This window comes from Xenia sp. Carnegie-2017, unplaced genomic scaffold (assembly GCF_021976095.1).
Source record: "Xenia sp. Carnegie-2017 unplaced genomic scaffold, XeniaSp_v1 HiC_scaffold_21, whole genome shotgun sequence".
Lineage (NCBI taxonomy): Eukaryota > Metazoa > Cnidaria > Anthozoa > Malacalcyonacea > Xeniidae > Xenia > Xenia sp. Carnegie-2017.
Genome location: NW_025813484.1, coordinates 2,788,178 through 2,804,018, shown reverse-complemented (window position 1 = coordinate 2,804,018; position 15,841 = coordinate 2,788,178). Strand labels below are relative to the sequence as shown.

The 15,841-nt window shown below is 34.7% G+C and overlaps 4 protein-coding genes across 5 annotated transcripts; 3 read left to right on the top strand and 1 right to left on the bottom strand.

Moving 5' to 3' along the window:
- The first annotated feature begins 161 nt into the window (after positions 1-161).
- Positions 162-2,427, top strand: LOC124443782. The gene is made up of 7 exons (XM_046994305.1): positions 162-490; positions 887-1,077; positions 1,144-1,240; positions 1,519-1,591; positions 1,664-1,771; positions 1,976-2,096; positions 2,343-2,427. Exons 1-5 carry the CDS (start codon positions 371-373, stop codon positions 1,711-1,713), a joined length of 531 nt encoding a protein of 176 aa, XP_046850261.1. The 5' UTR covers positions 162-370; the 3' UTR covers positions 1,714-1,771; positions 1,976-2,096; positions 2,343-2,427.
- A 442-nt stretch (positions 2,428-2,869) lies between these two features.
- LOC124443783 (DDRGK domain-containing protein 1-like) lies at positions 2,870-5,262 on the top strand. Its single transcript, XM_046994306.1, has 8 exons — positions 2,870-3,360; positions 3,631-3,756; positions 3,825-3,958; positions 4,004-4,105; positions 4,218-4,340; positions 4,647-4,685; positions 4,777-4,882; positions 4,967-5,262. Exons 1-8 carry the CDS (start codon positions 3,255-3,257, stop codon positions 5,149-5,151), a joined length of 921 nt encoding a protein of 306 aa, XP_046850262.1. The 5' UTR covers positions 2,870-3,254; the 3' UTR covers positions 5,152-5,262.
- Positions 5,212-7,800, bottom strand: LOC124443781 (fructose-1-phosphate phosphatase YqaB-like). 2 transcript variants are annotated; one of them, XM_046994303.1, is made up of 4 exons: positions 7,602-7,800; positions 6,744-7,167; positions 5,655-5,802; positions 5,212-5,529 (listed from the first exon to the last, which is right to left on the bottom strand). In XM_046994303.1, exons 2-4 carry the CDS (start codon positions 7,153-7,155, stop codon positions 5,448-5,450), a joined length of 642 nt encoding a protein of 213 aa, XP_046850259.1. In that variant the 5' UTR covers positions 7,156-7,167; positions 7,602-7,800; the 3' UTR covers positions 5,212-5,447. The 2 variants fall into 2 exon arrangements, with proteins under 2 accessions (XP_046850259.1, XP_046850260.1); XM_046994304.1 differs by lacking the exon at positions 7,602-7,800 and adding an exon at positions 7,466-7,583.
- An 87-nt stretch (positions 7,801-7,887) lies between these two features.
- On the top strand, positions 7,888-15,567 carry LOC124443779. The gene is made up of 13 exons (XM_046994300.1): positions 7,888-7,990; positions 8,400-9,649; positions 10,059-10,173; positions 10,515-10,685; positions 10,874-11,040; positions 11,599-11,790; positions 12,135-12,239; positions 12,368-12,466; positions 12,622-12,693; positions 12,921-13,016; positions 13,967-14,069; positions 14,368-14,557; positions 14,961-15,567. Exons 1-13 carry the CDS (start codon positions 7,948-7,950, stop codon positions 15,472-15,474), a joined length of 3,117 nt encoding a protein of 1,038 aa, XP_046850256.1. The 5' UTR covers positions 7,888-7,947; the 3' UTR covers positions 15,475-15,567.
- Positions 15,568-15,841: the final 274 nt, after the last annotated feature.

Here is a 15,841-nt window from a genome sequence, read left to right as displayed (position 1 = left end):
CTGTTTAGATCGGTTTTATGAATATTGATGATTTATTTTCTATAGAAATTTAATTTCGCTTTTGCAAAACTAAAACATTTGCATATCATGAGTAAATGGGGTTGAATGTAACCATAAATGTAACTAACTGAGATCAGTGGCGTTCAAAGTCTCCATGTTCATTGGACATTCTAGAATAATGGCGGTTTTTGTCAAAATTTGAACGACCTCTCGACGTTCTGATCATTTAGATCTAACAATAAAAGGATTGTTTATTCCTGCGTCAAAAATTAAACAGTGTTCGACTATTTGAGCCGTATTCTTTTCTTAAAGTCCGTTAATTAGTTTTTGAAGAGGATCAGATTGTGCAAAACAATCTATTTTGCACAAAATGTTGAACCACCTTCCATTTTGTTTTTTGAAAAGAAAAAGAAGCGAGACGGACGATAAGGCGGAAGGTTCGAAAAATGCATCAAAGCAGGAAATAGTACCATACAAGCCATCGGCTAAAGTAAGTATTTCTGCACTTTGTTTCAAACTTTCAGTCAGTTGTGCTTGTGGATAATGTTTGTGCAATACCGAATATATTAAATTAGAAACAATCTCACGTGGTCATGTTTTAGTCCTAAAATTTTATTTCCTAATCATTTCCAATAATGCTGTTCTTCAGTATTATAAAGTAAAAGTTTGTATTTGTCACTTTCATTGTTTGGCTAATCCTACAAGATTGGGAGTGAATCATTTATTATGTTAATTTAATATATATATATATTTAACATCCCATGTTGATTTTATCATTCATTCATTTCATTTGCCATCCATGGTGTGCTCATTGTAATTTATTTTCATTTGATCCTTCCCAACAATTGTAAACTATGTATATCAATTCATTTCTTAAAAATTACAGCTTACCGAGAAAAAGGAAGGTCTTTTAGTCAGAGCATTTCGTCGAATCAAAAGACGTCTTGTGGGTGATTGCCCTCCGAGTGTTGCTGCAATATGCTTGTATAAGACTCCAGGAAATGGGAGGAAGCAATGTAGATATAAGATGACACCTCAGCTCACTGAAAAACAATCATTTGATAGCTTGTTGCCCAGGTACATTGCAGTTATCAAATGTTATTGCAATTGTTGGAAATCAAATCACAAAAGTCATGGTTTTAGATCGTATGTGCTGAATGCATTTGTGGATGTTCGAGAGTCAAGGAACTTTGAATTTAAGACAGGTGGAGGATCCTATCCTGTTAGTGTACTACCAGAGGTAAATGGAATTAAGGATGAAAGCTTTCATACATTATCACAAAAATTTTCATCAGACTAGTTGGGTCAAATAAGGTTCAGGAATAGTTCTAACTGCACTGGACTTTAACACTATTATTGATCCTGAATACCTTGCATGTTTTAAATCCTAAACATGTCAAACTTTAAGGGAAACATATATTCAGTGGACTTAAGGTTTAGATTATAGCTAATGATTAATTACATAATGTAATTATGTACATCAAATTAATTATGTGATCTGTATAATTTGTTTTACAGCATATCAGGAAGTACGGTAGTGCCTTCCTAAATTGTGATGGAGGCATTTTGATTGCTGGAGTTTTAGATAATGGTAAGAGAAGATGATAAACAAGGCATTCTTATAATTTCTTATAATTTTTTCCCTATTTTTATCTTTACTAAGGTCAAATTAGAGGATATATTGTGATGGCTATATGGAAGATAGAATATTAGATATAGTTTACAATGAACTAGCTGAATTTTACCCCCCTGTGCCCAGGAGTATGTACAGGTAAGTTACTGTGATCAAAACTAGAATAAGCAGTTTAATATGTGGTTAAATTTCATTTGCAAATGACAACACATAACAGGAGCACTGACCTTTGTATGATTACAATAAATTATGTATGTAGTTCAGTGAATGTGAAGGAATACTTCAACTTCGATAGCGCCTTTCCTAAACATCTCAATTGTTGATTCATTTTAACTATTTTAGCATCAAATTCCTTCCTGTTTACAATAAACATTCAAGGCGCTATCTTCGTGATTATCGAATAGTAGAAATCATCTTTAAAGCAGGCGATCCTCTTGCACTATATGAATGTGGTGAACACAAGGTGAACAGTCAAACTGGATGATTTTTATCGCTCAATTTCTTAACATTGATTTCTTTATTGATAATTTTTTGTCTAAATTATCTTTGTCAGCCGAAGTCATTAGTTAACATTGATCATTTTGCATTTCCGAGTAGTTTTAGCACAGCAAAATTGAAATGATAGTTTTTTATATCTATTTTGTAAAGTAAATTTTCTCAGTTTTCCATGTTCAATGTTTCTACTAATCCTGTTCTCTTGCTACTGAAGGTGTTTTTGAAGCGAGAAGGCAGTGTCGAAGGTCCTTTGTCTCCACTGCAGATAAAGGATCTTGTTTTGAGGAAATACCGCATGGTAAGGGCAAGTCAAAACAATTTTTTGTTTCAAACCTCACAAGTAATTTAACTAGGTAATAGTTATACATAACACTAGAAAATCATTTGATATTTTGATTATAAATCAGCGTAGATAATGGTATGTTGTTGATGATTGTTGATCTAACCAAACTCTCAGTTGAAGATGATTTTTATCATAGCATGCGAAAAACTTTTACATTGAAAAAGTAGCATAAAAGTTGCAATTTATAGGATCGTAGTTATATATGGTGTGTCATGTTTACAAATATTTAATTGATATGAAGACTGTTACAGGTATAAAAAGTAAGAAATGTGTTGAAATTGCTCATGTCATTAACAATTAGAAATTGCAATTATTTGGTAGCTGAATTTCTTTTTTTTTTTCATCTAAAGGTGCTGGCTGAGCGACGACAGCAGAACACAACACTGTTGTCTCCTTGAGCAAAGGAAACGTTAACGTAACTATGTGAAAAACATACCGGGCAATATCTTTTAAGTTTAGTTATACAGTGGTTTAGATGAAGTATTGCTTGAAAAAGTTAATTAGTGACAGATATTTGTAAAAACTTTATGTAAATATGGAGTGACTTGTACAGTACTTTAATACTCCACAGTATTGGTTGATTTTTGACTTTTTCAACCAGAATTACAATATGTGCAACTTTTATCTAACACTAAAGCATGAACGTAATGATCTCACTAAATCAACAGCATTGTTAGTGTGGCGGATGGAATATAGTACAAAAGTACAAGTGAGTCATCGAAGGACATTGACATTGCTGCGGATTAGGAAATTATTTTCAGAAACCACATAACTATCTTATTTATGTCTGATCCTTCGCTGTTAGCTGCTGGAATATGGCTAGCTATTGCTGCCATTATTGCTGTTGTTCTTTTTATTACATCTTACTTTGTGAAACCTGCGAAAAGAAGTAAGTTGCTTCATGGTTTGACGATTTTTGATTGTTTTGTGTATAATGTGCTATGTACGGAGTCTTGAGGGAAAAAATTGTTATTTAAGGTTTCTTTTCGTCATTGGCAATACGCTAACCTAAGACTGCGTTTGTTTTACTTAATTTCGATAAATTTTGAGTTATGAAGTTGGCATTGCAAACAACTGAATAGGTTTTAATGTTTTAATAAACTGGCTTGACTTGGTCTGTTATGATGAATTATTTGATAAATCCAGCTTTTTGATTCAGAAAAGAAGGATAAACAACATGTTGGAAACATTCAAAATGAAAGAGTCGGTGGACATAGACGTAGGCGAGGTGCTGATATGATGAGACGCCGAGTTCTAGAGCTTGAAGATGATGAAGAAGATGAAGGTTTTGAGCAACAGTTAATAGAAAGTCTTATATATAATTGTATGATTATTCTTGTTTTTTTTTCACAGATATTGATGACTTTGGAAGTTTACCATTTGATCCTAATGAAACAACAGGAAAGATTGGTGCAAAGAAGATGAAAAAACTAGAAATGAAGGCAAAAAAGAGCGCAAAGAGAGGTCGATACAAGACTTGTCTAGAAGTAATTATTGAACATCATATTTAACTTTTTTTTGTTGTAATGTAGGAAATGGAATATGAGCGTGAAGAAAGAAAACAACGTCAGCGAATGCTTGATGATGAAGCAAAGAGACTTGAAAAAATTCGAAAGAAGGAAAAAGAGAAGGAGGTATAATTTTTTTATATGATTTTTCCTATTGATATCAAATTGTCCTAAATATATGTCTATTAGAAGTTTGGTTTTGTTTGGTCCATAACCATGCTGATTTGGTTTTCTATAGGAAGAAGAAGAGAGAAAACGTAAAGAAGAACAAGAAAGATTGGAACATGAAGAATATTTAAAATTAAAAGAGAGTTTTGCAGTTGAAGGAGAAGGAAGTGGTGAACAACTGATAGAGGAAGAGGTGATTTTAACTTTATCGATAGCAATCTGAGATTTTCTCTTTGAAATATCAAAACAGGACACATGCAGTGAAGTGGAAATTTTCAATTCTGTCAAAGGAGATTTTACAATTTTTAGACTATATGGTTGTATAGACGAATATGGGAAATTTCCCTTTCTTAACAGTTTTGTTAAGTGTTACAAATAGTTGTAATTTTTTCTTCAATCATTTACAACAAGTTTAAGAAAACCATGTTTTGAAAAGTGACCAGAAATGTGTATCATTCAATGCATATTTGATTAATTTACCCTCTATTCATCAATATAGTCCCAATCTCTGTTACAAGAATTCATTGACTATATAAAGGTAAGTTGGGAATATGAAAATGGAAAATTATTTTCAATGGCTTCAGTCTTTTTATAATGAAAAATTTTTCATACCAGTGATTTCTCTTCAGGATACAAAAGTAGTGCTTTTGGAAGATTTAGCTTCGCACTTTAACCTTCGTACTCAAGATGCAATAAACAGAGTAAAAGTTCTTCAGGAAATGGGAAGAATAACAGGTAAATACTTTCTTAAAGGATTTGAATGGGTGATATTTCAACAGTGCAGTGATTCAAAAAATGTTTTTGTTCTTTGTTACAAAGGTGTTGTGGATGACAGAGGAAAGTTTATTTACATATCTCAAGAGGAATTGGAGGCTGTAGCAAAGTTCATTCAACAAAGAGGACGAGTGTCGATAAGTGACCTTTCTGATTCCAGTAATACTCTTATAAATCTTGAAGCATGTTTAAAGAAGCCTGAAATGTCATCAACAGAAATCCCTGTGTGATGTAAAAATATAGACTTAACATGATTGTTATTGATTTAAAAATTTATCTACAAGCATGACTTAACCATGTCACCAACAACATTTTATTAAAATTGTGTCTAATACTTCTAATACTTATTTTCACATTTGTTTTGTCTCTAGTATGCATGCAGACAATTGCATTGATTTATTCCACATAACATTTAAAAGTATTTATTTTGTGATGCTCAGCACATCATTTAATTATCCTCAGATTTGATGATAAATTTGAAAAATATTTTCTTCGATTTCAGTAATCTGCGTGAAACATGTTTGGTCTATGCTGGATAACCAGTTAACAATCGAACATCGATTGATTTATTGAAGCCTGCCTTTTCGATTGATTCCAGACCAATATTCCTTTATAAAAAAGTTTAAAAATTCATTCTCTCAAATGTTTTGAAGAATTCAATATAAATGTATTTTCCCCCAAGTAGTACAAATGTTTTGAAATTCTACCAAAGTACAAGCAAATTTAAACTTACGTGTCTTCAAATCCCCAGCATTTTTCAGGTTTTACTTTCAGCTTTTCGCATGCTGTTAAAAATGCATCAGGACTTGGCTTGTGTCTTGTGTAGTCTTCATTTCCAACAATAACATCGAAAAGTTGTCGAAGGCCAGCAATTTCTAGCACTAAACAATTTGAGGGATATCATTTATGATTATAAAAACTTTGACAAGGTAAAATATTCTTTTATATAATAAATTATTTTTTTTTGTATTTGTTTTTTGAAATATGATAGGCTGCTTTTGTGATAATTGATCTTAAAGGTCAAAGATCTTGGTGGGAAATGTTATGCTTTTTAGCTACTAATTTGTTTAATAATTGCTTTTAAAATTTTTTGAGTAGATTAAAAATTTTTAAAATTGTTCTAAGTGAAAGCAAAATGTACTTGCATGGCGAAAGGGAATTTTACCATTCAGACAAACCATTGCAGCAATTGGTTGATTATGTAAATTAAAAATATGTTTTCTGAGCGATGTTTTATCCCATAAATAATATTTAAAAAGGTGACCATAATCCTTGTAGCCAACATTCTTTCGTGACACTTAGTTACTCTCCAGGGAAATATATCGTCTATAGATACTTAGTATTTGGTAGTGAAAACACTTTTGAAGCATTGTCGAATTTTCGTCTAGTTCAGTTTTTCAAGTGTTTTTTTTTACTTTGATTTTCTTTCTAGAACTCGAACAAATAATTTGTAATCAAGGTAAAACAAAAACATAAGTTTTTACACACCCACGTAACGCCTGCATTCCGAAAATAATTTTCACTAGTTTGATGTAGAGTTTGAGTGTTTTTGAACTGAAGAAAATAATTATTGGTTTATTTCAACTGATTAAGTGCACAATGTAAGTGTTTTGTTTGAACCATGAGCAATAACTATCATGCTAAATTTGATGTACATTTCTGATATAGAATCATCTTGGACTTTGAACAGTTCAAACTTCAAACGAACAAAGGCCAGCAATACGTAAAAACGTATGGTACTTTCAATACGTTTTCTTCTACATGAGAAAAAATTTTGAAATTAATTCTCGCACTATCTATATTTAACGTTTCGACTTATTACCTTCTTCGACCTGAAAACGAGAACTGCCAGTCGCCACTCCAAGTAATAACGACTCGTTTCTACTTTTTGCTTCGATGGCAAAATTCACGACACATGTTATGGGCAAATTTTCGGGCGCTGCTCCCTTGAATGATTCCATGTAGAAAGCTTTTTTTCTATTGTAAATATTCGTGACATCTAGATGAATACCCTTTGCTCGTGCGAGACTTCGTATAATTTCTCGGCCAGGTACTCCTGCCTTTTCCATAAAATACTCTTTTGAAAAGCACAAACCAGTTTCTTCGCATATCTGTTCCCAGGCTTGTAGATGGAATGGCATTGTGTCCACTAGTGTTCCATCACAGTCAAATATCAAAGCCTCCAAGTCATTTGGCAAAGGGGGAATGCGATCCATGACTGTCGTTGACTTCATTGAAATTCACCTCTATATTTCCAAAAGAATAGTCGATATTTCGATATTTTCTTTAGATTTTTACCTTATGAGTTGAAATTTATGACAGGTAGATTTCCTACGTTTACAGACAGACTATTATTGCCAGCTTAGCTTTCATCCACCTAAATGTTTGCTGTGCAGTGGTTAGAGAGTAAAGCTGCTAAAGCCTATAATTTGAAACATTACAGTCCAATTATTATTTATTTTCGACTAGAATGACATGATCAAATATAATGTTTCGTGTACAATTGCACGATTTCCTTCGCAAAATTTTCGTAAACAAACTTACCTAGGCAAGTAAGACATTCAAACTAAGTTCATTTGGTAGTTGTTCTTTTACACTAAATTTCGATATTCGAAAATATTTTTACGCTGTCTTAGTATTTGTCACTGGCATTTTTGTGATCTCTGGACTTTGCACTCACCTCATTTAATATTTAAATATTAAACTTCTTTTCTTTCGTATTACTTTCGAGTTCAAGTTATCATGTGGTCGTTTGGCAATATAGTTGCCGTTTGTAAAGGGAATTCTTGCTTGGATGAGTACACATCTTCTTTTCATAGCATAAGTTTGTTAGTTATTGTTAAAGTAAAATCTTTGTTATTGTTATTATTACCCTTTCTAGGGACAAACAAAGGCGTGCGGGGGGAGAGTATTTGTATCATTTTACAGTGTGGTTGCCCAGCAACGGAAATTTCAACATGGCGACGAATACATTGGAAGAATGCCATTTGTGTCAATGCCAAAACGGAGTGCATTTGTGAAAGAACATGATTAGTAGTACCGTGTCGAGCGACCTTTCCTTAAATATAAGTGAGTAGAATGTGAATTTTTATAATATAGATGTCCATTAAGTTTTAAATATGTTGAAGTTGTTAGATTTTTCCAGACTATCGACTGCTGAGAATGTTGTCTTTTGTCAGTAGCGCAGGAAACTCGTTTCCCCCTGCCGTGCAATTATTTTTATGTCATGTGGTATACAAGCAATAACCTTGAAATATTATTTTAGTAGCAGGAGTAGAACACGTGGGCAGATGACTCAATGAGTCTTATGTTAGCACACATACTGAAATGCATAAAATGTGAATTGTCAAATTTCCGGTGCGACCACCCACTCTTACTTCATCTATGTGTGCTATCCAAGCTTGACATATAGAAATAATTTACTATGAAAACACTGTTATTAATTAGCATTAATTATTTTTTCAATTTTTAATTATAGTTACAGCAAAGGAAAGTTTGGAGGTATTCCCATCAGTCCCGTGTACTTCTCTCATACAAACTCCTTATACTAAAATCGCAGATTGGAGAAAAACAGAAAATTCCCATGATTTGACAATATGTTGTAAGTCAGTTCATCAGAATGGCGGATCTTGCTCACAGAGGACTAGGAAAAAGATAACTGGAAATATTCGAATGCTTGGAGATTTGCCAGAATCACTTTTGGATAAACCAGTGGATAATTTTCAAGGTTTACTTCCTAATACAAGCCTATATCTACCTGATGTTCATTTAAAGAGAGAAACAAAACAGAAACAGCAAAAGCTCAAAGAAATTAGTGACAAGCTTAGTTTCTCTCGTGATGTGATGAAATGTCATGGTTCTTATGTGATGAATTATGATGATAAAGAACTGTTTAAGCTTGTATACAGGGAAGCCAAACATGGAAGACTCTTCTCAACAACAAGAACCACTCGCAAACAAGACAACCCTATTGGATTCCCACATAGGCATGAAATATGTCACTTTCGTAGACAATCTGCAAAGAGCCCTGAACACAAACCAAACTCTTTCAGTGCCATTGACAACAAAATAAAACAAGAATTAGAAGATGTCATACTCTCATCGACAAAAACCCGCAGGCTAAGCAAATTTTATTCACATGCATTGCAGCATACTGTAAAGTCTTTGCCATCCAATGACTGGGATGAATATGTTTTAGCTTTGCTCAGCAGATCAACAGCGACACTATTGATAGAAGAGTTGCCAAGTGGACAAACACAAAATCGTTTGACGAACTTCCTAGGAAATTACTATTCAACAAAAAAGTGTGAGAACGACAAACATTTATTGCATGCGACGACGCCTGAAGTTGATGGAGGAGAGAAACACGACGATTGTAAATTGGGCAATGAAATTGATAAAGCATTAATGGAAATGACCGCTGAACCTCATTGCTCTACATCCATCAGTGTGCCAACTGTCGTTGACGATAAGAAAGTTTCAAAGAACAATCTCTTGCAACAGGGATTGATGACATTCAATCGTTACGGACGCAAACAACATGGGGGGAGTCTTCTTCACGATGCAAACTCATTTTTACGTTTCGAGAAGAAGCTTCAGGCGAATTTTCCCGAAAATCCTAAAAAATGGTCCTTAGGAAGTCATGCACGAAACGATTTCAAGTTTTCAGCGAAACGAAAAGTCGTTAAGGGGTTACGACGCTGGAATGAATTGCCCTCGCTGCTTCAAGTATGTTGAAATGATTTTTGGTTATCAAGAAAGATTATAACTTAGACTTCAAGCATTTAAATATTCCAGAGCTAGAATATAATTTTTCGGTCGTCAAAATGATCCTAATAAAGTGAATGGCTTGAACCCGGGAGTGTCATTCCATGTTTTTAGATGTAGACCGTTCAAGTTAGTAAAGTCTTGAGAAGGACTGTTGGCCTTCGTGCTGGCTGACTTTTAGATAACCTTAGCGGCTAGATGAAGATGACTACCGCTAAAGTTGTCTAAACGTCAGTCCCCAGGACTTCACTAACCTGGACGATGTACATGCACAAACATGTAACGATACTCCCGGGTTCAAATCATTCACTTTAATCTAATTTTTTTTAACTAGTAAAATTTCCTATCTTTCTCGGAAATATTTTTACAGGACGATTCCTACACTCCATCGTTTCAAACATTTGAAAAACCTTCTGAGACAAAGCGTGAAGTTGATCTTACATCCGCTCACAAAATAAGACAGAACAACAGCATACTTCGCATAAGTATGTCCTTTTACCTTCTATTTAATTTTATTTATAGCTATTGCTTTAGGGTCTATGCGAACACGAAATTTCATTGGCTATGAATCGAACTTAAATTCAGTCTGACGAATGTTTAGGTTAAAAAAACAATTCAAAAGGAAAATAGCTAGTGTGCCCTTTTAGAAATGTTATTTGTTAGACCTTCACGATTCTTTGGATAGGGATGTTTAAAAACGTTTATAACAAGATCTCCGTGCCCCACAGATTTATTGAACTCATGGAAATGATAAAAATTTTATGTCGCTCTGCTCCTTATACGTATAATTCCTTTACTGGTATTCTTTTTTGTATATTTAACGTAGGTGAAGAGTGGCAAAATAAGTGGCTTTTGGAAAAACGTTGGCAGTCTGCTAGTACCGAACAGCTCATCCGAGGAATGAATGATATAAACGACCACGTTAGGCTGACCGCCGTTGCTTCGTGCAGTAGAGCTGTAGCACGGAAACAAAGGAAGAAAAACGATCGAAGTTTTGGTTAGTTTGTCAATAAAAAAAACAGTTTTGTTCCATAGAGATTCCAACTAGGATTATTGAAGTGTGAACCCTGAAGCTATGACCTTGGGCACAAAAATCGTGGTGGATCTCTTTAATGAAATTTGATTGTGTTAGAGTTATAGCTCAACAAAGATTTTACTCATTGTCTCATGAATGTTCATTTGCAGTTGTGGATCTAACGCAAGATAACAACAACTGCGATAAAGAGAACGTTACTAAAGAACTAGAACCTGAACTTCTTGAATGCATTTCAAAACTTCTTGATGACAAGTGTAAACAAGTTCAGATCACCGCTGCTATTATATTATGTTCATACAAATCTTCCGAACCAAAGGTAAATTGTGTTTTGACTCATCAATGTTTTATGCCATGTTGCCTGATTTCAACTCCGATACTTTCTATTGCGTTTGGGTTTCGACCCCTAACCTTTTGACTGCTACGAAGGCGAGACTTTGAGGGGGAAGTAAAGTCAAAATTTGCTGGGGTTTTTTTTGTCGAACATTGTTTTTCTACATCCTTCGGATATTTTGCAAATGATTTTATTTCTTTTGGTTTGAGAAGATGTTTGATTTATTCTCAACCAATAATTTACAACCCGATCTCCTAAATGTCTAAATGAAAAACAATTTTGTCAAATATTTCAAAACAAAACCTAGACACGACTCTGCAACTGTTCATCAACATTTTAGTCTTTAATATCGTTACTTCTGCGGCTTTTAACTGTAGAGTTCGAGAATCTAGTAGACTGGGTTCTAGTTCATGGTACTCAGATGACGCGTGAAACAGTCCATTCTCATGAGTCGATACTCCATAACCTAATTCGTGAAATTGAATGCGATATTCCTGTTTCTCATGTACCGTAATTATGAAAAAGATCATTTTTTTACCACAGGTCATGGAAATATTGAAAGACAGCGTTCAAAACGGAAGTGATGTTGAACGATGGTTGGCTTCGCAATGTTTGGCGCTATCTGGATGTTGTGCAGATTACATTATAACGGAATTACTTTCACAAACGTCCGGTACAGATCTCGTAAGACAGGAGCAAGCCACGGTGTTGCTATTAAAATTAAGTCATCAAACGGTAATTCTACTCGAAGAAGCAGACTCCAAAAAAATATAGCCATCGTGAAATTTATTATTTCAGTGTATTAAAAACTTTCCACGATGCTTCCAAAACTTTCTTTTTGTTAATTGCATTATTGATATGCAAGCTGGCTATATTTTTGGATTCTACTTTATATGCTTCTTAAAATTATTGCCCGGGCGTGGTTTTTGGTTACTCGCCCCAGTACTTTTTCCCGGAACAGAGAGAACTCTTGTTCTTGGTATGTAGTGATATTTTTCAAGTAAAGAAGCGAACATTAATTCTTTGAGACGGCGTACTGCTGCTACATTTTTTTTAAGTGATGTTTTTCTTATCTTCAGTCATTAGTTCATGCTGTCGTAGCAGAACTGTTGAACAGTAACAGCTGTCATGATCGACTTGTCGCCTGTCGACTCTTGCCTCGTTTGAAAGGATCTTTAAATAAGGTCTGTCTGTGTCCGTCGTTATTGCTGTCACAAAGATACAAGAGATGCTATTCTGCCATTCATTACTACTTCTACCTTTCTGCATTCATTCCTTTCTTTTTTGCTTTCTTTTTCTTCATTTGATTTAGGATATAGCTCAAAAACTCTCTTATATGATGTGGAATGATTGGGAGAATAGTGTAAAAACGGCGGCCGCGCAGGCCCTGGGACGAACAGGGAATGGAAAGGTAACGCAATGTGACAAAAGTCTGTATTTACTTAATATATCATTGTAGTTATAATGGCATACAGTATGGCGTCTTTAAATATTATCACAAATCTCAGTGATTTGTTAGTGTATAAATTACATGAAATATTTAGCGAGATAATTTTATTACTTTAGCTTGTTCATGATGCATTATTGGAACGACTGTCAGATCACAATGAAAGAACACAAACAGATGCTCTTAGTAAGGTATGTTAGTAATCTTGAAGTGCAATTTGTTCACGTGAAAGTTCGTTGCTCGTAAGGTATCTTAGTAATCTTGAAGTGCAATTTGTTCACGTGAAAGTTCGTTGCTCGTAAGGTACGTTAGTAATCTTGAAGTGCAATTTGTTCACGTGAAAGTTCGTTGCTTGTTAGCATAGCTACATTTACGAAATATGTCGTTCAATGGAATAAATCGTTTACGAACATTTCAGTTGGCGAACCTCGGTGTCATGACTCCACATTTACTTCCTGCGTTTTTGGCCTGTTTCAAAAGTGAATTTGTTTCTGTTAGACTGCAAGCAGCCAAGGTGAGTGGTTATACCTAGGTGTTCGAATTTTTGAGTGTTTTGGTTGGGTCATACGAATTTATGTACGGTTACAATTAAAATTCATTATTCAGTGAAGACTTTCCTTTCCAGTACTGAGTGACGAAAATTCAATCAAAGTCGTAATGTAAACTTGCAGTAAATGCGATTTATGTTCAGTTTTTGCTGTCCTAATTAAAAAATTCTTTAGACTTATTTTCGAAGATCACAAAAATTAAGAGAAACCGTTGTCTTCGTTGTGAATTTAAGAACGTTTGAATGTCGGCTGTGTAAAAGACCTTACTACGTAACATCCGATTCTTTTTCGAACAGAGTTATATATATGAAGCCATAGATCACCCCAGGAAGGAGCCAGACTGTGTATTTTTTGAATGTATAAACAATCCAGACGTGAAGATTGAGTAGTTTTCTCGAGAATTTACGCGTTTTGTCAATCATGTATTCAGTGTTTTCATGACTAGTCAAAAGGCAGTGTTTTTTAACTTTACACTAGTTTTCTCGAGAATTTACGCGTTTTGGCAATCATGTATTCAATGTTTTCATGACTAGTCAAAAGGCAGCGTTTTTTTTTTAACTTTACACTAGTTTTCTCGAGAATTTACGCGTTTTGACAATCATGTATTCAATGTTTTCATGACTAGTCAAAAGGCAGTGTTTTTAACTTTACACTAGTTTTCTCGAGAATTTACGCGTTTTGGCAATCATGTATTCAATGTTTTCATGACTAGTCAAAAGGCAGTGTTTTTTTTAACTTTACACTAGTTTTCTCGAGAATTTACGCGTTTTGGCAATCATGTATTCAATGTTTTCATGACTAGTCAAAAGGCAGTGTTTTTTTTAACTTTACACTATCCTTTGATCGCCATTTTGATAAGTGCACGAGTTTAATCGTGCGTTGTTTGTTCATGGCTGTTTTTCTTTATAATTTCCAGGCTTCAGGTGAAATAAACACTTCAGATGAGCGAGTTCTATCGGCTTTATTGACCTTAGCAAATGAAGATTATTCTTGGAAGGTTATGGCTCACTCCGTCAATGGTAACTATGTACAAGATTATAATCATGATTTGTCGTCCATTTCTCTATAAGAAACGTCAATTGTAAACTTAATGTGAATATGATTTCAATCCTAGACCATCCATATCTCTCTATGTTAGGAAAGTACTATTTAAGTCTCTTTGTGACTCAACAATTTGTGTAAAATGAACTGCTAGAGACTCAACTTTATATTGTGCAGTTCTAAATCTAACGTTTAAAATCTTTACTAATTTCCGTCTGTCGAACCTGAGACAGCCTGTGCTTTAACCAACTATTATATCGTTCGTTCTTCCTGCAGCTATCGGTACGATTGGCGTTGTCAATGAAGACGTCATAGAAATGTTGAATTGGAACATGCGCTACAACAAAACCGCCGCTGTACGTGCTGAGGCGTGTAACGCAGTTGCAAGACTCGGTATTAAAGATGCCCGCACGTTGAGTGCTCTTCAGGATCGATTGATCGTTGAAACAAACGAAACCGTGATACGGTTGGTTATAGTTTTTAGGTGAATTTATAGGAGTGGGGGGTCGCACCTCCTTGCACACTTTCAAAAGATGTCTGCCAATATTGCTATAACAGTTACAGAATTTAACAAATCAGACATGGCATGGTGACAATTTCCAGGTAGCCTCCAAAATATCTATCCAAACTTGAGCCACACACACACCCCCCTGCATATAGACGATTTATTTATTGTTTCAAGAGGCAAAAATCTACGATTCAGACTGAAACATTTATGGAAACAAAACATTAATTTGAAGAAAACTAAATTTCAATTTTCTTTTTAGTGAACTGTTTAACAACTGAGACTGGGCGTCTCGCAGCCTGCCCGGAATCTATGCTTCTTACCTCACGATTTAAACTAGTTACCATTACTTTTATGTTTATAGTGAGGCAGAGCGAGCCTTGAGGTGTTTGCAGATTGCGTTCACCGGTGACTTAGAAATGATAAGCGCTATCCGTGCTGAAGTGAAAAGACTTTGTGAGAAAGAAAACGTACTAAAGTCAATAATACAACTTGAAAAACACGAAGATCACGAAAGAGATTTCAAGCGCTTGATTTCTATCGACTCCAGCGTGCAAGAGAACCGCAAAAGTGAGTCAAAGACGAAAGGATCTGCTATAGCGAATGTTGGCTGGAACCCAATCCTTGCTGGCTTTCGTGCTCGTTCAGTTTTTTCCGAGCCAAGTGTGACCAAGACTGTGAAAATGGAACGATCACGTCTTCCAATAGACTTGAACAGTGCCACATCCGAAGGTAGTCAGAGGACTAAGTCCGATCTTGAGACGGAATATTCCGATTCTATCCGATCAAAATCAAGGTCAACTCCGAACGACGAAAACATTTACAACGAGAAAGTTGCATCCCATTTCAGAAACAGTCCTAAATCAACAAGTATTTAATTCAGTATTGATCGAACTACAGTAACGTTGAAGATGAGTTTTCACTTTTGATGTGCAGTTTTATGATTAAAGCAAAGTTATGTTTTCAGGATACATGGCGCGTAAAAAAATTTAAGTTTAAAAATTTTTTGAACATCAGAGTATTTATTTTTTCAACATCTATACAAGCTGTACAAGAAGACTGCTGTATAATAATGATATAGCCTGAACTTACCTAGCTGTCGATGTCTTCCGTTTGCTGACTTTTCTGGCCAGTACAAACGAGCTAATCATACTTTTTGAAAAATGGAACATTTGGAAAAATTTGTTTTGAGCAAGTTGCTGCATCAATTTGCATGAAACTATCATGCAAATAGCACTAAGAAAT

Bases quoted from the DNA above. Each gene is read 5' to 3' on its own strand.
- LOC124443782 (XM_046994305.1), top strand. From the start codon at position 371: ATGTTGAACCACCTTCCATTTTGTTTTTTGAAAAGAAAAAGAAGCGAG. The intron at 1,241-1,518 runs GTAAATGGAATT...TTTGTTTTACAG, and splicing joins CTGTTAGTGTACTACCAGAG to CATATCAGGAAGTACGGTAG. The intron at 1,592-1,663 runs GTAAGAGAAGAT...ATCTTTACTAAG, and splicing joins TGCTGGAGTTTTAGATAATG to GTCAAATTAGAGGATATATT.
- LOC124443783 (XM_046994306.1), top strand. From the start codon at position 3,255: ATGTCTGATCCTTCGCTGTTAGCTGCTGGAATATGGCTAGCTATTGCT. The intron at 3,757-3,824 runs GTTTTGAGCAAC...TTTTTTTCACAG, and splicing joins AGATGATGAAGAAGATGAAG to ATATTGATGACTTTGGAAGT. The intron at 4,341-4,646 runs GTGATTTTAACT...TCATCAATATAG, and splicing joins AACAACTGATAGAGGAAGAG to TCCCAATCTCTGTTACAAGA.
- LOC124443781 (XM_046994303.1), bottom strand. From the start codon at position 7,155: ATGAAGTCAACGACAGTCATGGATCGCATTCCCCCTTTGCCAAATGAC. The intron at 5,803-6,743 runs GTAATAAGTCGA...CAAATTGTTTAG, and splicing joins TCGTTTTCAGGTCGAAGAAG to TGCTAGAAATTGCTGGCCTT. The intron at 5,530-5,654 runs GTAAGTTTAAAT...TTTTTTATAAAG, and splicing joins TGCTGGGGATTTGAAGACAC to GAATATTGGTCTGGAATCAA.
- LOC124443779 (XM_046994300.1), top strand. From the start codon at position 7,948: ATGATTAGTAGTACCGTGTCGAGCGACCTTTCCTTAAATATAA. The intron at 10,686-10,873 runs GTTAGTTTGTCA...GTTCATTTGCAG, and splicing joins GAAAAACGATCGAAGTTTTG to TTGTGGATCTAACGCAAGAT. The intron at 13,017-13,966 runs GTGAGTGGTTAT...TATAATTTCCAG, and splicing joins TTAGACTGCAAGCAGCCAAG to GCTTCAGGTGAAATAAACAC.